General features: G+C 45.7%; 1 protein-coding gene across 1 annotated transcript; it reads left to right on the top strand.

Annotated features, from left to right (window-relative positions):
* Positions 1–17,985: 17,985 nt before the first annotated feature.
* Positions 17,986–23,168, top strand: SIGLECL1 (SIGLEC family like 1). Its single transcript, XM_068527167.1, has 6 exons — positions 17,986–18,010; positions 19,301–19,582; positions 19,699–19,804; positions 20,951–21,107; positions 22,166–22,198; positions 23,160–23,168. The coding sequence occupies exons 1-6, from the start codon at positions 17,986–17,988 to the stop codon at positions 23,166–23,168; spliced, it is 612 nt and encodes a 203-aa protein (XP_068383268.1).
* Positions 23,169–23,599: the final 431 nt, after the last annotated feature.

The raw sequence follows: 23,599 nt of genomic DNA on the forward strand, positions 1-23,599 counted from the left end.
TTAACCTCTTGCTACTGCCACTTGCTCACGCGTCAAATGGGGATGACAACATTCCTTAGCTCATTTTGTTGTTTTGAGAATTCAGTGAATTCATGCCCACAGGCATGGTGCGGTGCCCTGTGCTTGGTGAGCCCGCAGTGACTGTCACCTGCAGGTGGCTGGTCACAGCGCACCCAGCCAAACACTGCCCAGGTAATCATTAAACTTACTCAACAGCCGCTAGGTTTGAAGCTGTAAATGTGTGGCACCCTCATCAAGTGGGTGTTTCTGTGGTCATGGGTAAAGGATGTTGACATGCAAGTTAGCGAAGCAGAAGTATGAGGCTTATTTCAAGTCTTCGTGGTCAGGGTTCTGTTTCAATTCCCCTCCTCTTTCTTCACCAGTTCCCACTGAGTCAACAACTCCCTGATCTGTCCCCTCTTCTCTATCCCAGCCTGGCCTCTCTCCCCTGATCGTTAAAACACCGTCCTCCTCAAAAATCTGGGCTCCGGTGTCACCCCATCCAGCCCATCACCACCACCAGCAGCAGAGGGAGTGAATACGCAGCTCCAACTCTGTCCCTCCCCTCCTAAATGTCCTTCCATGCCTGCCCCTTTCCCTCAAGAGGAAGTATCAACTTCAGTGAGAGTTATTCAAGAACTTTCACACTCACACCTTCATCTACCCTTGGCGCTCCCCGGTGGTCTAGTGGTTAGGATTTGGCGCTCTCATCTACCCTAACCACACCCCCTTTTAGCCACCACTTCACACACCTTAGCCACATCCCTGAAGATCTCATACCCCTTCCTGTCTCTCCAACCTTCATTCATATGGTCCCATCCCACTATAATATTGTCCCCTTTCTCCATCTTTGCGATACGTGCTTATCCTTTGAGATCTGGCTCAAATATCACCTCCTCAAACAAGCTATCAATACATTCCCTGCTTTACCCCGCCCCCACCCCCGCACTTTCCCGTGGGTGGATTAGAGCACGGTTTATCAACCTCAGCACTATTGATATCTGGGCATTTGGGGGCTGAATGATTCTTTGTTGTGCGGGTGTGTCTTGTGCATTGTAGGATGTCAAGGAGCACCTCTGATCTCTATCCATGAGATGTCAGTAGCTTCCCCTGACCAGTTTTGACAACCAAAAATGTCTCCAAACATTACCAAATGCCCGTGGGAGAGCAAAAAGTCCCCCACCCCCCAGCAGAAGCACTGGGTTAGAGCCTCCCTCCTCTGCACTCACACAGATACTTCAGTGGAACGACAAACTTTCCCCAGTTCTTTTCAAAGTCACCAGAAACACCATTTCCTCACTCCTGGAAAAGTTTCAAAACAATTAAGTGCATTTCAGTTCCTTTGCATCGCATTCATGAGAGGAGGCTTGGGAAATTCCTACATTTGCTCCTCATTTCTTTGTTCCCCAAACTTCTTTTTGTTGTTGTTCCCAATCTGCATTCTACCATACACTGAGAATAACAAGAGGAAGAAGATACAGTTTCTGCCTCAGAGGAGTTCAAGTTCATGGGGTAAGGTTTGGGAAAGGAACAGAAATACGTAACCTATTAAAACACAGTGTGATGAGGTTCCTTTCAAGATGGACATAGGGTATTAAGAGAAAAGCAGGAGTTGGCCAAGCAGAGAAAACGAAAAGCAGCCCAGATAGTAATAACATCAGGTATAAAACAAGGAGGTGGGAGAGGATCTGGCAGCTGTTTGGGCAAGAGTGATCAGTGTGCAGTAGTGAAACCTGGGGTAAAGGAGACAAGGTGAGGTCACATCCCTAGAAACTTTGACTGGTCTCTGCTCTCCAAAGACTTTGTAGCCATGTTGAGGAGGCTGGACTTCATCCTTCAGTCTGTCACACAAAAAAACAAATCTGGATTAAGATAAAAAGAGAGTTTGTTCAAAAGGATTATTGCAATAAGGGGAATGGGATTATTGCAACAGGGAAAAGGAAACTTCTCTTTGTTAAAAAACAAGTCTTAATAAAGTTTAAAATATGGAAATCAGACAAAGCATCTCTTCCGATCACAGTGGAATAAAACTAGAAATCGATAACAGAAAGGAAACTGGAAAACTCACAAATATGTGGAAATTAAACAGCACGCTCTTCAACAATCAAGAGTCCAAGAAGAAGTCACTGGGGAAATTAGAAAATACCTTGGGACAAATGAAAACCAAAACACATACCAAAATTTATGGGATGCTGCCAAAGCAGTGCTAAAAGAAAAATTTATAGCTGTAGATGCTTACATTGAAAAAGAAGAAAGGTTTCAAACAAACCACATAATTTTACAGATTAAGAAGCTAGAAAAACAAAACAAAACTAAACCTAAAGCTGGCAGAAGGAAATAAATAATAAAGATTAGAATGGAGATAAATGAATAGAAAAGCAATAGAAGAAATCAACAAAACTAAAAGTTGATTCTTTGAAAAGATCAACAAGACTGACCAACTTTTTAAAATATAAATTTATTTATTTTATTTTTGGCTGTGCTGGGTCCTCGTTGCTGCGCGTGGGCTTTCTCTAGTCGCGGTGAGTGGGGGCTACTCTTCGTCGCAGTGCGTGGGCTTCTCATTGTGGTGGCTTCTCTAGCTGCAGAGCATGGGTTCTAGGCACGTGGGCTTCAGTAGTTGTGGCACGTGGGCTCAGTAGTTGTGGCTCGCGGGCTCTAGGGCGCAGGCTCCGTGGTTGTGGCACACGGGCTTAGTTGCTCCGTGGCATGTGGGATCTTCCCGGACCAGGGCTCGAACCCGTGTCCCCTGCATTGGCAGGCGGATTCTTAACCACTGTACCACCAGGGAAGTACAAGACTGACCAACTTTTAACTAGATCAACTAAGAATGAAAGAGAAAAGACTCAAATTACAAAAATCAGAAATGAAAGTGAGAATATTACTACTGATTCTACAAAAATAAAAAAAAAGATTATAAGAGTACTATTAACAATTGTATAGCAACAAATTGGGTAACCCAGATGAATGGACAAATTCCTAGAAACACACAATCTACTAAGACTAAATCATGAAGAAATAGAAAATCTGAATAGACCTGTAACTAGTAATAAGATTGAATCAGTAATTTAAAACCTCACAACAAAGAAAAGCTCAGGACCAGATGGCTTCATGAATGAATTCTACTAAACGTTTAAAGAAGAATTAACACCAATCTTTATTAAACTCTTCCAAAAAATCAAAGAGGAGGGAACACTTCCTAACTCATTCTTTGAGGCCAATGTTACCCTGATACCAAAGCCAGACAAAGAGACTACAAGAAAATAAAACCACAGACCAATATTCCTTAGATATGACAGCGAAACAGAGACAACAAAAGAAAAGTGAAAAAATTGGACTTCACCAAAATTAAAAACATTTGTGTATCTAGTAACATTATCAACATAGTGAAAAGGCAACACCCAGAATGGGATAAAATATTTGCAAATCATATCTCTGAAAAAGGGTTAACATCTACAAGATGTAAAGAGCTCCTACAACTCAACAAATACAAATAATCCAATTTTTAAAATGTCAAAGACTTGAAAAGACGTTTCTCCAAAGAAGATATAAAAGTAATCATGAGATATTACTTCATACCTATTAGGATGGCTATTACCAAAGAAAGAAAAAATAAGGTTGATGAAGTTTCAGAGGAATTGGAACCCTTGTGCATTGCTGGTGAGAATGTAAAATGTTGAAGCCACTGTGGAAAACAGTCTGAAGGATCCTCAAAAAATTACACATAGAATGACCATATGATCCAGTAATTCCACTTCTGGGTATGTACCCCAAAGAAATGAAAGCAAGGACTCAAACAGGTATTTGTAAACCAATGTTCATAGCAGCAGCACCACAATAGCCAAAAGGTGGAACAACCAAAGTGTCTATTGGCAGATGAATGGATAAACAAAATGTGGCTTATATATATATACACACACACACACAGACACACACACACACCAGAATATTATTCAGCCTTAAAAAGGAAAGAAATCTTGTTACATGCTACAACATGGATGAACCTTGAAAACATTATGTTAAGTGAAAGAAGCCAAACACAAAAGGATAAATATTATGTGGTCCCACTTATATGAGGTACTTAGACTAATCAGATTCTTAGAGAAGGGAAGTGGAATGGTGATTACGAGGGGTTGAGGGGAGAGAGGAATGGGAGGTATTGTTTAATGGTTACAGAGTTTAAATTTGGGATGATGGAAAGTTTTCTGGAGATGGATAGAGGTGATGGTTGCACAGCAATGTGAATGTACTTAGTGACACTCAATTATACACTTGGAAATGATTAAAATGATGAATTTTATGTAATGTATATTTTATCACAATTTTTGTTTTAAAGTAAGAAATGGATTTATTTAGAGAGAAACACACTACACAGACATAGTGTGGGCCATCTCAGAAGGTGAGAAAAGGCCTATCACAGTTTTGAAAAAGAATATTATGCTGTGTTCCTGGTCAAATTGTCCCCAAATTCATCTGTTAATTCAATGAAATCCCAATCAGAATTCTGGAAGGTGTGTGTGTGTGTGTGTGTGTGTGTGTGTGTGTGTGTGTGTGTGTGTGTGTGAATGAGAGCCATCAGGGTGAGGGTAGAGTGTTTTTTGTTTTTGAAATTTTTTTTATTGAAGTATAGTTGATTTACAATGTTGTGTTAGTTTCAGGTGTACAGCAAAGTGACTATTTTTTTCAGATTTTTTTCCATTATACGTTATTACAAGATATTCAATATAGTTCCCTGTGCTATACAGTAGGTCCTTGTTGTTTATCTATTTTATATATAGTAGTGTGTCTCTGTTCATCCCAAACTCCTAATTTACCACGCCCCCCCCCCCCCCCCCATGGTTTTCATTAACAGGGTCAAAAAAGGCTTCTCCGAGAAGAAAATTGACTCCTAAATTTCCATAGCACCACCCACACTACTGATTGGCTCAAGCCCTGAAGATTGATCCCCTCCCCCCCCACGCCCCCCAAGCCCTCCCCCCACCACACACACACAAAGAGGTGAGGGACATGTGCTTTCAGCTCCTGATTGGCTCTTGCAGCTGTGCATCAACTCCCAAAGCTTTGTCTGCCTCATTGATTGGCTGTAGACTACTAATCCATGAAGTTGCTGATTGGCTATGAAACAGGCCCATGCAGTAGCTGATTGGCTGCCGGGTAGACGCGTACAGCGCATGCGCAGGAGGCACACAGCCTGGATCAGGGCAGTTTCCACGTGGCACTGCGCTGCAGCCTTCCATTTGCAGACAGGCAACGGCATCGGGCCTCGCGGGGCCTCGCGGGGCCTCGCGGGGCCGCACTGGGCCTGTTGGCTTTCCCGTCAGTTATTGAGTGCAGAACCTGCGTTGGGACTGTCCAAACTGGGCTTCCATGAAAGTAGGGCATCTCTGTCAGTCAGCGTGACCTTGGGCAGCTAGGCAGCTACGACGTCAGTGAGGCCTCCCAAGGTGGCTGTCCGGCCTGAGAGGCCCCCGAGAGCCCCTTAGTCAGAAAGGCCAATTCTGGATCAGATTGGGAGGCTCCCTGAGAGCCAGCTCACCAACTAGCCAGTCAGTTCACCGGGAGCCTGTCTCTGTATTTGTCAGCCTGCCACCAAGTGGGTCACCCAGTCAGCCTGAAGGGGAGCTAGGGGGTCACCAATATCAGTAAGACCACCAATCGGTGTGTCGATGGAGGCTCAGGCTCGTGCCCTGATGAGGCAACAGTTAGTCCCCTCGTGAGTCATTTAATCAGTCAATCAGATCATCCACCCCCTTCACAGCCTGCCCTGTTAATCAGTCAAATTAGGCTCCCTGTAAATCAGCCTCTTAATAAGCTAATCCCCCTACAAGGCAGTCAGTCATTAGTCACACAGTCATCCCGCGTGTAAACCAGCTAATCAGTTTCACTGTTAGTCCTTGGTTTCTCTAGAAAATTCGTTTTCCAGACAACCTAAGTAGGTCAGTCATCCAAAACTCAGTCCCTCCCTCAGGAAGTCTGGAAAGCCCTTTGCGTTACTTACGTTCTGCTGAGGGAGGTGTGCTGAGGATAAAGAATCTCCTGGAACCCTTGGAATGAGAGACAAAGGTAAAATTGAGAGGAGAAGTGATGGATGAAGGGCAATAGAAGGGCAGGAAAAAAAAGAGGGTAATGAGGATTCATCCCATGTATCTGTAAAGGCTGGCAGAGAGGAGCAAGAAGAAATCAGAATTTTAGAGCTAGGCTGATACCACATCTCAAACAATCAAGCCCACTCATGTTACAGATGAAGAAATAAAAGGAAAACCAGAGAGAGGAAAATAGTTGACCAAGGTTATTCCGTGATTTACTGGCTAAGCCTGGGCCAGGACCCAGACAGGGCTCGTTCCAAGACCCAAATGCAGTTTTAAATTAGAGAAGGGAAAAGGAAAAAAAAACATTTGGCAATGCAAAAAGGGAATGGTTGTGGGGTGTGAAGAAGAGAAAATACTTCATTACCTGGAAGCCTGGACAGCATCTTATTTATGTAAGTAGGAGAAAGGAAATCTGTTTTGACATGTGGGGATTAAGGGTCGGTGTAGAGTCCACTCAAAGGGGTCCTGTAAAGCATGTAGAAATATTGAATAGGAAAGTGGGCGGGGAGGGGAGAGGAAATAAAATATTAGAAAAAAGAAAAAAGAAAAAAAGCAGAGATCTGGCTCTAAACCAGAAAAACAGTGGAAACAGAGAGAGAGGACTTCCCTGGTGGTGCAGTGGTTAAGAATCCGCCTGCCAATGCAGGGGACATGGGTTCGATCCCTGGTCCAGGAAGATCCCACATGCCGCGGAGCAACTAAGCCCGTGCGCCACAACTACTGAGCCTGCGCTCTAGAGCCCGCGAGCCACAACTACTGAGCCCGTGTGCCACAACTGCTGAAGCCCATGTGCCTGGAGCCCGTGCTCCACAACAAGAGAAGCCACCAACAATGAGAAGCCCACACACCACAGCGAAGAGTAGCCCCCGCTCACCGCGACTAGAGAAAGCCCGCGCGCAGCAACGAAGACCCAACACAGCCAAAAAAATAAATTAAAAAAAAATTTAAAAAGAGAGAGAGAAAAAAATTGAAGTATAAGAAAAAAGGGGGAAAAAAGAAAAGAGAGAAAGAAAAAAAAAGGAAAGCAGAGAGCTGGCTCTAAAACCAGAAGAACAGAGGTGGAAAAAAGTAGTCCCAATTCAAATGCTGAGAGAGGCCAAGTAGGTAATTTAATAAATAGTAACTAACATTTATTGAGTGTATACTATGTAAGGCTCTGTTCTAGTAATTTGTTTAATCCTAAGAACGACCCTGTGAGACTCAGGCCCTTGACAGAGCACAGAGTCCTAACCACTGGACTGCCACTTTTTTGTGTGAAATAGCCTGATTTTTAAATGTTATCCCCCCCACACACAAAAAGTTGATTTAATAAATTAAGCTTTTAGGAGGCCAAACAAAACCTATTTATGGGTCAAATCCAGCTTGGGTACCACCAGTTTGCAATCTCTGATGCAGACCAAGAGTGAGGGAAGTGACTTACCCAGAATCTTCCAGAAGCGGGAGACAAAGATTAGGCTTTCTGACTCCTGGTCTACTTCCAGGAAGAATCTAGAACCCTTTTGAAAGAAAGAAAGGAGGGAAGGAAGGAAAGGAAGGGGGGAGGGAGGGAAGGAGCGAAAGGTGGGCATACTGTGTGTCACATCAGGTCACAGCTGAAGATGCCTTTAACTCACATTGCTGTACAGTGTATAGCTCTTTCTCTGCATATCTTACCAACCCTGTGAGGTGGTCAGGGCTAGCTGATTTATTTCCATATTTTATTCATGAGGAAATGGGCTCAGAGAGGAGAATGGCTTTGATCCTGCTTACACAGCAGTTTTTAAGGGAAAATGATGTCATGGAAAGGACACTGCTTTTGGAGTCAAGGATTGAGTCTGAAATTTGTCAAACTAAGGGCTGCAAGCCTTTGGGTCAGTCTCTGTACAGTAGTCCCCCCTTATCTGCGGTTTCACTTTCTGTGGTTTCAGTGACCTGCAGTCAACTGTGGTCTGAAAATATTAAATGGAAATTCCAGAAGTAAACAGTTCATAAGTTTTAAATTGTGAGCCATTTTATTACAGTATATTATTATAATTGTTCTATATTGTTTATTATTAGTTATTGTTGTTCATCTCTTAGTGTGCCCAATTTATAAATTAAACTTTAGTGTAGGTATGTAAGAATAGGAAAAAATATAGTATATATAGGGTTCAGTACTATATACAGTTACAGGCATCCACTGGGGGTCTTGGAGCGTATCCCCTGAAGATAAAGGGGGGACCACTGTACTTCTCGGGGTCTCTGCTCTCTTCTGTGAAGTGGTGACAATGAGATCTCTCTCACAGGGTTGTTGAGAGGATTCAGTAAGATAAAATTTCTAAATCTCTAGAGCTGTGAATGGCAAGGATAATTTCTCATTAGCTGTGAACTGAAAAGTAGTGACCAGTTGCAGCAGTGTGATTCATAACTAATTCATAATAGCCAAAGAGTAGAAACAACCCAAATGTCCATCAGTTGATGAATGGATAAACAAAATGTGGTCTATCCGTGCAACGGAATGCTGTTCATCCATAGTAATGAAAGGAGTACTGATTCAAGATGAATGAACCTTGAAAACATCATGCTGATGAAAGAAGCCAGACACAAAAGACCACATATTGCATCATCTCCTTTATGCTAAATGTCCAGAATAGGCAAACACACAGATACAGAAAGTAGCTCAGTGGTTGCTTAAGACTGGAGGATGGGGATGGGGGTGGGGCTTAGGGGAAATGGGGACTGCATGTTAACGGATACTGTGTTTCTTTTCGTTTCATTTGGGGTGATGACAATGTCCTGGAATTTGATCATGGTGATGCTTGCACATTTTTGTGAATATACCGACAACTCCTGAATCACACAGTTTAAAAGGGTAATAATTATATGTAATTATATGGTGTGTCCATTATATTTCAATTTCTAAAACTATTTGTAAAAAATGTAATTCTCGGCAGAACCACAACTAAAACTCAACTCCCAATTCAAAACTGTTCTTTCACCAGCAGTATTTATTGGACACTTACTATGTTCCAGCCTCTGTGCTGGGTGCTGGAGAGTCAGCGTGACTCAGTCCCAGTGATTTCCTCAGGGGGCTCAAAGTTTGATGGGGGAGACAGACGTAGTAACTGTCAGTTACAATAAGATGAAATCCACCCAGTGGATTGGGTGAAAAACTTGAGTCATCTTTGAGTCTTTTTTTTAAAAAAATAAATTTACTGATTGATTGATTTTTGGCTGCGTTGGGTCTTCGTTGCTGCGTGCGGGCTTACTCTAGTTGCGGCGAGCAGGGGCTACTCTTCGTTGCAGCGCGTCGGCTTCTTATTGCTGTGGCTCCTCTTGTTGTGGAGCACGGGCTCTAGGCATGCAGGCTTCAGTAGTTGCAGCACGCGGGCTCAGTGGTTGTGGCGCACGGACTTAGTTGCTCCGCGGCATGTGGGATCTTCCTAGACCAGGGCTCGAACCCGTGTCCCCTGCATTGGCAGGCGGATCCTTAAACCACTGCACCACCAGGGTAGTCCCATTTTTGAGTCTTTTCTTTCACTCATCTCTCCGTGTCTAATTCACCAACTCATCTTCTCATTTTAATTCCAGAATCTATCCTCAATACAATAACTCCCAGATCTACACTGCTACCACCGTGGGCCAAGCCATCATCACCTTTTTCTGGCAGCCTGAAGTAGTTTCCCAATGGTCTCTGTGCTTCCACTCTTGCCTCCGATGTGGTCCATTTTTCACATGGTAGCCAGAGGGCACTAAAAACCGAATTAATCAGTTCATGGTCATGCCTCTTAATATACTCCAATGGAATTGCATTCACTCTCCTCCTCATGGCTTACAGGAGCTGACTCCACCCGTTATCTGACTTCGTCTCATGCCAATCTCCCCTCTCCCACTGCCCTTCAGCTGCTAACATTTTTTTTCTCTTAAACATGCTAAACTCCTCAAGCCTTGCCGTTGCTGTTCCCTCGACCTGCAGCTTTCCTTGCCCCAGCTTGGCATGGCTTTCCTCCCTCTAGGTTTCTGCTCAGATGTTACTTCCTCAAAGAAACCTTCTCTGACCACTCGACCTAAACTGTTTCCCCATCGTCCCCCATCCCATAACTCTCTGTCCTATTATCCTGGGTTCTTTTTCTTCATCATGCTTACAGCTATCAAATTATGCTCACTGTCAACTTGTTTATTGAGGACAGGGGTTGTGTCATCCTTGTCTACTGCCAAAACCCTAAAACAGTGCCTGGCATAAAGGAGGTGCTCAAAAATGTTGGTTAACTGAAGGAAGGAATGAAAGAGTGCCATCACAAAGGCAATGTGTTTCTCCAGGGAACTGTACTCAGTGCTTTGTGGTGACCTAAATGGGAAGGAAATCCAAAAAAGAGGGGATATATCTACACGTATAGCTGATTCACTTTGTTGTACAGCAGAAACTAACACAACATTGTAAAGCAACTATACTCCAATAAAAATTAATTTAAAGAAAAGACAATACTCCCGAAATTGACCTGCTGATTCAACACGTTCCCATCAAAATCCCAGCTGGTTGGAGACAACTATCTAGATTCAGATCCAAGCTTCCCATCCCCCTATTGGCCTTGAGCTAATATTTATTTAGTTATTTAGTTATTATAAATTTATTTATTTATTTATTCATTTTCGGCTGCGTTGGGTCTTCGTTGCTGTGTGCAGGCTTTCTCTAGTTGTGGCGAGTGTGGGCTACTCTTCTTTGCAGTGCACAGACTTCTCATCGCGGTGGCTTCTCTTGTTGCTCTAGGCGCACGGGCTTCAGTAGTTGTGGCTCGCGGGCTTAGTTGCTCCGTGGCATGTGGGATCTTCCCGGGCCAGGGCTCGAACCCGTGTCCCCTGCACTGGCAGGCGGATTCTTAATCACTGCGCCACCAGGGAATTTCCCCCTTGAGCTAATATTAAAAAAAAAAAAAAAAAAATCCCAGCTGACCTGCTTCTTTAAGAAATTGACACGTTGACCGTAAAATTCATATGGAAATTCAAGGCATCCAGAATAGCAAAAAAAAAAAAACTTTAAAAATAAAAAAAATCTTTAAAAAGTAGAATAAGGTGTGGCTGGTAATGAATACTGGAGTCTTGGGGGTGGGTTGAGGGGAGAGCTGAAAATGCTCTAAAATTCAAAAGTGGTGATGGTTGCACAATTTTATGAATATACTAAGAACCACTGAATTATAAACTTTAAAAGGCTGAATTTTATGGCATGTGAATTATATCTCAATAAAGCTGTTATTTAAAAAAAAAAAAAAAAAAAAAGGCATGTGCTTCTCCAGAAAGGCTCAGGAGAGGGCCAGACTGCTCTTTGATGTAGAGTCTCTGCAGAGTGGCAGGAGGTGAGATCAGAGAGGGCAAGGGAAAGGGCCACATCGTGCAGAACTTTGCCTTTTACTCCGAGTGAGAGGAGAGCCGTTGGGAGAGTTCTGAGCGGAGAAAGGGGCAGGATCTTACCAAGGTGTTGCTAGAATCCCTCCGGCTGCCACGAGGCGGAATAGAATGCAGGGAGACACAGGTAAAGCAGGCAAGCCAGTGAGAAGATGATCGCAGCGATCTGAGTGAGAGGATGGTGGCTTGCACCAGGGTGGCCACAGTGCAGGTGACTAGAAGTGGTGAGACTTGGAATATATTTTGAAAACAGTGCCAACAGGATTTTCTGACATATTGGCTGTGGGGCGTGAGAGAAAAGAGTAGTCAAAGCGGACACCGAGGTTTTGATTCTTGATTTCCTCCTGAACGTGATTTTATTGGGCTCTGAGACATGTGTCCTAGATTTTAGGTGATTGACTTTTTCCTTTTTCTGAGATGAGGGTGAGGTTGTTTAAACGTTTAAGGGGCTTCCCTGGTGGCGCAGTGGTTGAGAATCTGCCTGCCAATGCAGGGGACACGGGTTCGAGCCCCGGTCTGGGAAGATCCCACATGCCGCGGAGCAACTAGGCCCGTGAACCACAACTACTGAACCTGCGCGTCTGGAGCCTGTGCTCCGCAACAAGAGAGGCCACGACAGTGAGAGGCCCGCGCACCGCGATGAAGAGTGGCCCCCGCTCGCCGCAACTAGAGAAAGCCCTCGCACAGAAACGAAGACCCAACACACCCATAAATAAATAAATAAATAAATAAAAATTAAACGTCTGAGATTAATTTCTACCCTTCCCATAGTGCCAATTGGCCAGAGAATGTGGGGAGCTTATAAAATTTCTACCCTCTTGATAGTTGGTGTGGGGAAAGAGAAACCTGAGTTTTAAATCCATCTCTAACCGTATTTGCTCAGTGACTCTGAGAAAATCACATATTTCTCTGAGTTGCAGTTTCCTCCTCTATGAAGAGGGAATCATAAGACTTAACTGCACAGGGTTTGTGGAAATAAACGAAGGCCACTCAAATGAGAACACACAGGCAATGTATTCAGAGCTTGGTATAGTGAGAGAGCCAGCACGGCCCTTTGCGTTAGGCACAGACTCAAAGGCCGGCAGGGTCATGGGAGACCTTTAGAGCGAAAAAAAGTGGAGGAGTTTCAGAGGTGTCTAGAGATGACGGTGATCGTGGTGAAGCTGGCAGTTAGCACCTTAGGTGGTTGGATTGGGAAGCATGTTTGGCTTCCTTTGGTTGGTTCTAAGCTGGAAGCAGGGGCAAATAATAAGGAACCTGATGCTCACTGACCAAGTTCCGACTGTTCTGGGCTAATTGCCACAGCGGTGTGGTTTGGCTTCTTGGACTGGTTGCTGGAAATCGGGGATCAGAGTTGTATGTGCCATGTAGTTGAGGCTTGAGGGCCATATATAGTCTGGCTATTGTTTCTGTATATTGTCTCTCAGGTTCTTGGCAGGGGTGTAAATGAGATGATGTGTTTGTGAAATTGACAGACATATAGTAAACAATAAATATATATTAGTTTAAGTTAAAGATTTTTAAAATCTTGTTATGGTCTAATTAGGTGATCCTTTCTTTTTTCTTTTTTTTTTCTCTTACTAATCCATCTTTATGAAAAGAATTTGTTCACCAGTGTAATACATGAATGTGAACTTATATATCAATCACAAAATGTACGTAATAAAAACTGAAAATCCTTCTTCATTAACCTTTTCATTAATCCTTTTTCCTTAACCACTGCTCTACCCCCAGGTAAGTACTGGCATCAGCTTATTTTGGATCTTTTTAGATCATTGTTTTATTCATTTATGAACATGTTATATATGAGCACATAAGCATTATATATGAGCATACATATTTACATGTAATACACATATATAAAACTTTTACATAAATGACAAATGATCAAATTTTCATTTAAATATTATGATATGTTTCAGACATATAGCAATGTATAAAAATGGTGTAACAAGAGCACGTACCTGTCATCCAGCTTAAAATTTAAAACACTAACCCTTGTGTACCCCTTCCCCAACTACATCTCCCACTAAAACCTAGTAATAGCTGCTACCTGGAAGTAGGCACACATCATTCTGTAGAGTAAGGAATTTAACAGAGCCTGAAGAGAGGTCTGGCCTTTGCCCTTGGATTCCAGGAGATATAATCTCTAAACCCTTAGAAGTCCTGCCTGAAAGGAGTGTCTTTGTTTGCCTGGGGACCTGGCATCACACTGAATAGTCTTAAACTGTGATTAAGGGCAGGGTCTGGCCACACCAGATAGTTTAACAATGTGATTTACAGTGGGGTCTTTGGATCCTGTGGTATCAGCTCACCTTCAGAAGGAGCGGGAGAATGAAATCAGCCACGGGGGCAGGCAATCATGCGCACGTGACAAAGGCACGGTAAAAACTCTGGACCCAGGGTTTGGGTGAGCTTCTCTGGTTGTCAATCTTCTGCGCCTGTTGTCACACATTAATAGCAGAACATTTAGTTTGCTCTGTCTATGACTCCTCAGGAAGAGGAAAACAGGAAGTTCTCTGGTTGGAACTTGCCCAGACTCTGCTCTATGGGCTCCTTCCCTTGGCAAGGTTCTAATCTGTACCCTTTAGATGCGAAAAAACACTAACCATGACTATAACAGCTTTCAGTGAATTCTGGGAGTACATCTGGTGAATTATCAAGCCTGAGGGTAGTCTTGGGGGCCCCAAAATTTTCAATAGATATCAGAAATTAGGGGGTTTTAGGGACCCTTGAAATCTGCAGTTGCTGTCAGGAGTGAGGGCATCTTGTGGACTGTTTCCTAGCTTTGCTGGTGGCATCAGATATGAAATCTGCTAGAACAAAGACAACTCACTGAAACGTATCATTTGGGAAAAGGAAGGATGTGAGGACAGGTGATGAATCTTTGATTCCTGGGTAGTCCCAGGGTCACTCAAGGGTATGGAAATACAACAGTTCTATAATGAGTTACAGGAGGTTAAAAGTTACCAATTAAAAAAAATTTTTTTTTTAATTTATTTTTGGCTGCATTGGGTCTTTGTTGCTGCGTGCAGGCTTTCTCTAGTTGTAGCGAGCGGGGGCTACTCTTTGTTGTGGTGTGCGGGCTTCTCATTGTGGTGGCTTCTCTAGCTGCGGAGCATTTACCCTAGTTTGGAGGAATTCAAAAAGCCACAGGACAGAAATGACAATGAGAAATCTGACTGCAAATCGCCTGAGGTGATAGCCCCATAATCTAGTCAAGATAAAGACTGATAAGAGGGCCTGGGTTCCTTAACCCCACTCCCAGCTGGGGACTCAAAGCCATATGTTATGCACATTAGTGTTAAAATGGAGAAGAGATATTTCTGGGACTCCTTAACACGGGAGCCCCACGCACTGTGATTCTAAAACCTGTAGTTGAGTCTGAATGGGAATTATAGCTAGATTGGGAAGCTATGGGAATGCAAGGTTTGATGGGATTAAGGTGAGAGTTTGCATGAAATTTGGAACATCTGAACAGATTTTATGTGAAGTCACTGTGTCTCCTCCTTTACCTGAATGTAAATAGATACCATGTATGACTAGGGAACATTTCCCCTTCCTAGTATTATTAAACAGGAGTCATGTAAATCCTCCCTTCAACCAAAATTGATTGAACTTGATAAATAGGAACCAATAAAACTGCCCAAGCCCACACAGGTTGTTAATTTGAAAAGTATAGGATATCTGGTGGAAAAAAGATGTTAGAAGCCCAGTGTTTGATTGGCTTATTTGGATTCTAGAGGACACTGTATTCTACACCTGGGATTATTCCTAGCTCCTGCCCATAAAAATACTGGAAATTTTCCACTTGAGAGACAACTAGCCAGCTATTGGGCTTTTTTTTTTTTTTTTTTTTCTTTTTGGCTGCGTTGGGTCTTTGTTGCTGCGTACGGGCTTTCTCTAGTTTTGGCGAGCGGGGGCTACTCTTCATTGCGGTGCGTGGGCTTCTCATTGTGGTGACTTCTCTTGTTGCAGAGCATGGGCTCTAGGCACGCGGGCTCAGTAGTTGTGGTGCACGGGCTTAGTTGCTCCGCAGCATGTGGGATCTTCCCGGACCAGGGATTGAACCTGTGTCCCCTGCATTGGCAGGTGGGTTCTTAACCACTGCACCACCAGGGAAGTCCCGCTATTGGGCTTTAATTGAGACCGCCCCTATGTCTGAGGACATAAAATAATTCTGGAACCTGAAATACCCATGATGTCTTTGGTAATGTTTGATAAAAATGCTAATAAGGAAGGCCACGTCCAGACGTATTTTCTCATTCTGCCTCTTTCCCAGGAATTACTGCAGAATTATTGCAGAAATGGCCCAGAAAGGAAAAGGAATTGTCTCTGGTTCCCCAATGAATCCGTGTCGTGGCTTACATAATCAGCACTCAAACCCAGGATTCCTGTTCTGAAGTCAGTGCTTTCCAAAAAAAAAACAAAAAACGCGGGGGGCTCGGGAGAGGAATAGTTTCAAGAAAGGTGAGATTTTTTAAAATTTTTATTTATTTTTTATACAGCAGGTTCTTATTAGTTATCTATTTTATACATATTAGTGTATATATGTCAATCCCAATCTCCCAATTCATCCCACCACCACCGCACGCCCCAAGAAAGGTGAGATTGACATAAACATTTTATCAGTGACTATCAAACAAGTTCACTTCCAAGCTCTGCAGAGGGCACAAAGGTCTACTTGATATAGGGCTTTCTTTTAAAGAGCTCACTCTCAGGTAGATTCTCTAGTGAGATATTTCATTAGTTTCCTAACTAGAGTGACCTACCCAAATTAGAGTTTATTTTCCTCATATAAGAAGATGTGCAAACAGATGAACCTATCTACAAAACAGAAACAGGCTCACAGACATAGAGAACAGACTTGTGGTTGCCAAGAGGGAGGGGGTGGGGGAGGGAGGGACTGGGAGTCTGGGATCAGCAGATGCAAACTATTATATATAGGATAGATAAACAACAGGGTCCTACTGTATATAGCACAGGGAACTATATTCAATATCCTTTTATAAACCATATTGGAAGAGAATATGAAAAAGAATGCATATATATGTACAACTGAATCACTTTGCTGTACAGCAGACATTAACATTAAATCAACTATACTTCAATTAAAAAAAAAAAAAGGTGTGCAGAGGTGGGCTGTGCAGTGTTGGCGTAGCAGCTCCACGAGACCATCAGGGAACTAAGCTTCTTGAGTTGTTCTGGCAAAACATCCTTAATGAGTGGCTTTCATCCTCATGGTTACCTCATGGTTGCCAAATGGCTGCTCCACCTCCAGTATCACATCCATAGTCTAGGGAGGAAGAAGAAGGAAGTGACAGGAAGAAGAAAAGGACAATATCAGGAAAGCCAAAACTTTCCCAGGATTCCCCAGCTCACTTCCACTGAAACAATGTCACATGGCACCCCCTTAACTGCAAAGGAGGCCAAATTAGTGCTTTAGCTTGCAATATCGCACCCCTAAACAGGTTGAATTTACTAGTAATGAAGAGCAGGGTAGGTTACTGTCTGGCACATACACAAAAACAAATAACTCTCTCATGAGGAAAAAATTACTTCCCCCGAAAAGAACAGATAAAATCACTTGATAATTCTGATAGGGGAGAAATTACCCACTTCTGACTGGGTAGGGCGATCAGGAAAGGTTGCATGGAGGAGGAAGAGGCATCGAACTCAGCTGTGAAGTTGAAGTAGGATTTGAATGTGGACAGAGGAGAGTTGCAAGAGGGAAAGCTGCAAAAGGGGGAAAACTTGGGTGATGAGAGAGGTACGTTTAGGGTGGAATTTGGAGAGGGGAACATTTGGAAAATGTTGGAAAAGGCACAGGGGGACATAAGGCAAGAGGGAGGAAAAGTTGTGGGCAACCTCATCTACAAAGCGAGGAAGTTGGGAACTCTTCCCATCAGCAGTAAGAACCCCTATCCATTTTTATTTCCCCCAAAAGATGTTAAGTCGGTTCCATCCTCTCCATCCTTCACAGCCCATGGACCAGCTCAAGTGGGTCATTCTTCCCCGATCACCACACCAGTCTCTCCCCTGGCCACCTGGCCTGCAGTCACTCCCCCTCCAAGCCATTTCTCACATGGGTCCCAATGGGACATTGCAAACATCCAGACCTGATCCTGTCCCTCTGTGGTACCCAGCCCTTCCATGGATCCCCATTAGCTTTGGGAGAAAACCTGAAGACCTGGTACTTGAGACCCTACTAAGGGAGCTGGGGTGGGGAGTGACAGACTAGGGGAGAAAGGAGACACAGCACTGGAGCCTCACAGAGGATCGTGGTGGTGGCACCCTCTCCCCAGGCACTCAACCATCACATCCCGTAGAATTCCTGCTTCCCAGAGGGAACAGGCCTTCCGGATGACCAAAGAGGCAGAAGCCCCTGGCTTTGCTAAGAATACTTTCTGCTCTCCCCGCCCCCACAGCCTCTTTCAGTTACTCATCATCTCACCCATTCTGAACCAGACGGTTCTGTTCGGAGCCAGAACAGAAGGCCCGGGGTCTCTCCTGTTCCTGAGAACCATTGCAGCCGCAGATGGTGCCGCCCCGGCTCCGGCTGGGTGAGTGGGATGAGAGGCAGCGCTGGAGGGGTCTGAGGAAGCCGAGGCCCCAGAGCCAGGGCTGGGTTGGGCTGCACTGATGTGACGAAAGAGGACTTGAGGGTGTAGGGTACCAAGTAATCGATGTGGGTTAGACATCTGTGTGCCAGATTCTGGCAGGGCTGGGGGGTCTCCGCCAGGGAGTAGAGTTGGGGGCCAGGGTAGGAGCTCAGTAAGGGGGGTTTGAAGAGATGAGAGCACAGGAGCAGTCTGAATATCACTAGCACGTGCTGGGAGCTCCAAGGTTAGTCAGTTTTTCAGCGTCTGTTGGTCGCTCTCCATGCCATGCTTCCCCAGATGGTAAAAATGAATAATCTGGAGGACAGCAGTGGAGGAGAAGCCCTACATCACAATTCCCTGCAAATTCCTCATCCCCCCCACCAACACGTGACCCAGATAAAAAGTCCAAGATCGAGGGCTACTGTTCAGGGGAAATTACCCCTTTCTTCCAGTAACTTCAAACAACTCCAATGAGAAAGCACGTGGAAGCACTAAGGACCGAGTCCTCATTACTGGAGACCTTGAAGAGCGTGACTGTCCCTTATCAAGCCATGATCTCACCAAATGGGCAGCATGTCCTAGCTAGTCTACGTAGAGCGAGACAGTTTCACATGTTCTTCCTCAGAAACTGGCATAACAATCTTTGCTTAAGATTAATGCTCAGTCAACGGCCACTGGGATTGGGAAGAAGAAAATCTAGAGAGGGGTTCTGTTTATTGAATGGGTAGTACTTGGCCATGCATTGAGCCAGGAACACGGCAAACCTTAGGGCATGCATTCTTACAGCAAGGATAGTATGATACGGGTTCAGTGACTATCCCTATTTTCCAGACTAGGAAAGAGCAGAGAGGAGAAGTGACTGGCCAACGGCATCCAGATAGTGACGGAGGGAAAATCTGATCACAGGTGGAGCTGGGAAGGGGCAGAGGTGGGGATGGGAGGAAGAGAGAAGCTGAGGGTGAGAAGTCTAGCCTGGGGCTGGGGGGCAGATAAGGGAGCGCGGGCAATGTGTCATAGATCCTGAGGAGATTGCCTTGCCATTGGTCTGGAAAGTTGAGCATTCAGGTGCAGGCCAGATGAGGAGAAAGAATGAAGGGCAACTGGTCTGTGAGGCCCGACTCCTCTGGGCTTCCAGAAAGTCTTTCCGAAGCTCCCTGTGAATCAGGAGTAAGGAGAAGGCTGGGTCCTGGGGGCAGCGCAGAGGGAATCAGGCTGCCTTGCCGACTCCTGACTCTCCCCCCCCCCCCACAGCCCCCGCCAGGCTGCTCGATTCCTCTTGTTCCTTGAAGAAGACGCTGCAGTGCAGCTGTTCCTTCCATGGGACCCCCACGCCCTCCGTGCGGTGGTGGACGGGAGGCGCTCCCGTGGGTATGAACGGCGTGGACGGTGGCCTCCAGGTGACTTCCACCACGCTTGGCCCCTGGGCCAACAGCACCATCAGCCTGACGGAGCAGCCCCAAGTGGGCACGAGCCTCCGCTGTGAGGGCAGGAACCAAAAGGGAACCCACGCCTTGAGCATCCTGCTGACGTCAGGTGACAGTAGAGGGGCCCAGGGACGGGTGGGGAAGAGCAGGGTGGGCCCTGGAGCCAGGGGAGGGAGCAGGGAGGTCTCAGGGGACAGGCCCTTCTCACGCGCTCTCTACTTCCAGGGAAGAGTTCTTTGGTTCCCCAGACTTTCATGAAAGGACTGATCCAGGGCGTTTTCTACGGAGCCATCGCGATGACACTGCTCTTCCTCTGCCTCCTCGCGCTCACGTGAGTACCGGGGTTAACACTCACCCGTCAGCCTCTCCTGGAGCCTGCCACCCCCAGACTCTGGCTGTGGGGCTGGACGGACCCCCGCCCTCGAGGAGCTCGGGGTCTGGCAGCAAACACGGTCCCCACGAGCCAGGGCCGTTGGGGACTATACTAAGCCACGAAAGAGGCCCAAGGGGCCGAGGCTTTCAGAGACTCTCCTAACGGAGAAAGCGAAGGAGAAGTGGAGAAGCCAGCAGAGTCCCCAGGGCTCTGTCCGAAGTGGCAGCGGCGCTGAGCATTCTCTCATTCAGTGGGAAGGAGTGTACGCAGACCCCAGGGGCACGTCTGAAGGATTCCCGGTGTCTTTGTGCAACCTCAGGTCCACTGAAAGTGACAAGTAGTGGCTAAAAATGAGGTTGAAAAAGGTTCTACGTGTTGGTTCGTAAAAACTCTTGGAACTTGGCTGAACATGTTGGCCAGAAGCCTGGAGTGAGAAGGGTGGATTTCCCAGATCCTCAGCTGGGGGAAGAGTCAGCTGGGAGGGAAGGCGTGAACTTGGGTTGGGACACAGACCAGAGAGGGAGAGGCTGGAGGCCTGAGGCCAGGCAGGAAGCTGGTGCCGAGGTCTAAGCCAGGCCTGAGCCTGGCAAGTGACGAGGGGCAGAGAGGTGGGACTTGGGAATAACTGTGTATCAGGATGAGAAAGAAGAGGAGCAGGGTGGCAGGGCAAACTGGGGGCTATGTGGTTTTTCTTTTTCTTTTCCTTTTTTTTTGGCCGTGCCATGCAGCCTGTGGGACCTTAGTTCCCCGACCAGGGATTGAACCCATGCCCCCTGCAATGGAAGTGCAGAGTCTTAACCACTGGACCACCAAGGAAGTCTGTGGGGGGATATGTTTAAAGTATAGTCAGCTGGACTTAAAGACCAACAAGAATCCTTCACAGTTTGCAAAGCCCTTTCACAGCTGACCTCATCTGAGCCCCCAAGCATTGTGTCCCCATTGTCCAGAGTATGAAAGCAATTCCCAGAGAGGCTGCGTGGCTTGCCCCAGACCACACGGCAAGCTGGCAGCGTGCTGAGGCTCTAAACCAGCACTTCCTATCAAGACCAGAGCCCATATGGTGGGGTGGAGAGCCAGAACTGATCAGGAAGTTCGTTTCCTTAGAGCGAAACATATCAGAATGAAGCAGGCAAAGAAAATTGCAACAATCAAAGCAGAAAAGAATCCTAAAGTCAGAGCACACCAAGAACCCGAGATGTCTCTGAGGCCTGAGGAACGAGAAAAATCCATAGTCACCCCATCTTCTGAGAGCCGGATATTGGTGGGTACCCCATGTGTCTGGAATCCAGTCTATCAGAGTAATGGGCCTAACACCCATGAGAAGAGGTACATACAGTGTTTAAAGGAAGTACCATCCTCAATCCTACAGGACTTCTAGAATGCCAGAACGTGCTTCCAAATCATCTTATAGATGATGGTGCTAGCGCCCGGGGAGGAGAAGAAGGATGAAAATTAAGCACACACACACACACACACACACACACACACACACACACACACACACAGAGTCCCCACTGAGAAGAGGGTTGGGAGAACCCCTAACAGCAGTTGTAGCATCAGAGTGGAAATCAAAGGGTTTGGTCTCTGTTTGGCAGGCTGCAGTCAGCACAGTGGGTAGATGCCAGAGGCCCAGGTCAGCCCAAAGTGCTTGAAGACCAGGCCAAGCCCAGGTTACTCCTTCATTTACCCTGCACCCCATATCCTCCGCAGGGCTTGGAAGGGTCAGCACCTGAGTGGCTGGGTCTCACTATTCTTTACTCTTTATGATTCTCTAGGACCAAAGTGCCCTGCTGCTCTCCTTACACCCTGCACTAGGAGCTGGTGTCCCTTTGTGGATAAACCATGCATCTGTTAATTTCCACCAATATTTCCTGCAGTATCTCCTATTCTCCACGTGGGGCAATGCTGGGATCTCAGAAAGGACCTGCCCTCAGGGCAACCAGGCTGGTGGGGAAGGCAGCCTCACAGTAACAGGGCTGAGCTGGGGGTTAAGGTTGCCCAGAGGAGGGAGGGACTGAATCTCGCTGGAGAAGTCAGGCAGAACTTCCCAGGGGAGTCTGGGGAGCAGTCGGGTGGTTCCTGGTGGTGGGAATTCACAGGGAGGAAGGATCAACAGGAGAAGACAGTGTTGCAAGCTCCAACCACGGGATTTTGATGAGAGGCGAAGCCAATCACTGCTCCACACTGCCTTTAATTCTGTGCTCAAAGGGAGGGACAGAATTCTGTCCTTTTCAGCTTTGGGTACCTCACCTCTAGACTGGTTCCAACATCCTTCTTTCTTTGCCCTGCCCTGCAGGACCCATTGCCCTAAACTTCCAGGAAAAGCAAGATAAAGTGGAGCTGACAAAGCCTGTGAAAACGACATTCATACCTGGAGTCCCCATCATCCGTGGAATTACAAAAGTTCACAGAATCCTTAGAGACCTCAGGAACCCTGGAGTCTATGACAAACTCGGAGCCCACAGAGTCTCCTCAGCTCACAAAGCCCTCTCAAGCCCCACCTACCCCTCTCACTGGTTATCTATTGAACAGAGTTACTCTTGGGCCTGGTCATTGAACCCTTGAAAGCAAACTCTATGATCTGCCATTTGGGTTAGCCAGAAGAAATATGCCCCATCCTGGGATGGTGTCAAAGGAAGGAAAAATAAATGTGAGACTGTGAAATAAGTCCACCAAGAAGTAGCTTTTGAGCCCCTGCTATGTGCCTAATACATGAACCATACAAGAGCCATCACATATGGATTGAATCCTCCCTTGAATGCTTACTGGTTATATGTCTTTGGATAAGATCTTTTGCGCACCTCCCCCCCGCCTTCACATTGAACTTCCATATCCTCACTTGAGGTGTACCTGGGTAGAGAGTGAGTGAAAAGTGGTGTCCAGAGATACAAGAGGAGGAAAGACATAACGACATAAACGGCCCGAATGCCAAGATAAGGCATTGGGACTTTTCTGGTAGGGCCTTATCCTGGTTCCCTTAGAATGTAAGTTCCATGAGAACGGAGATCTTGTCTGTCTTATTTTCTACTTTTATCACCAGCACCAGAATGGCTCCTAAAATAGGCTTTCAAAAATGTTTGTCGAATAATTGAATGATTAAGCTGTTGGAAGGTTCAAAGCAAAGTAGAGTGACCAGATATATAGTGAAAGATGATCCTAGGAGTAGTTATTGAGGTGTATTTAGAAGAGGTAAGACTGGAGGCAAAGTGCCCAGTGAGGAAGTTATTGCAATATTTCTTGGCCAGAAAGGAATACAAGGAATGAGAATGGGATTCTGGCATGAGAACGGACCACGGCTGCGTGCTCCCTTCAGATTGGATGACAACCTCATTTTTGAAGCCAGATGCTGATAAGTTTTCAGAGTTTGGGGAAAGTATCATCTCTTTGCTGGGACATTATTTGTGCGTAAATCCAGGGGTTCTCCCTTCGTCACCAGTGAGATGGTCATCCTGTGCTCAGGGTAGGTGTTTATATAAGCCATGCATATATGCACGCAGTTCACACATTTCACAGAAATATCAGCATCCACCGTGCGCCATACAATGAGGCAAAGCAGCCATACACTGGACCTCACAGTCTGCACGAGTACACAGACGATGAAGAAATAAACACAAAATGATAGCTTAAAATGTTGATAACTGTCAGGAAAAGAGGAAAGAATGCGATGAGAAAGTCTAAGGGACCAGGGGAGGCACCTAGTTTGGACAGAGGGTCGGAGGAGGCCTCTCTGAGAAAGTGACATTTGTGCTGAGA

This window comes from Eschrichtius robustus, chromosome 19, assembly GCF_028021215.1.
Source record: "Eschrichtius robustus isolate mEscRob2 chromosome 19, mEscRob2.pri, whole genome shotgun sequence".
NCBI classification, from domain to species: domain Eukaryota; kingdom Metazoa; phylum Chordata; class Mammalia; order Artiodactyla; family Eschrichtiidae; genus Eschrichtius; species Eschrichtius robustus.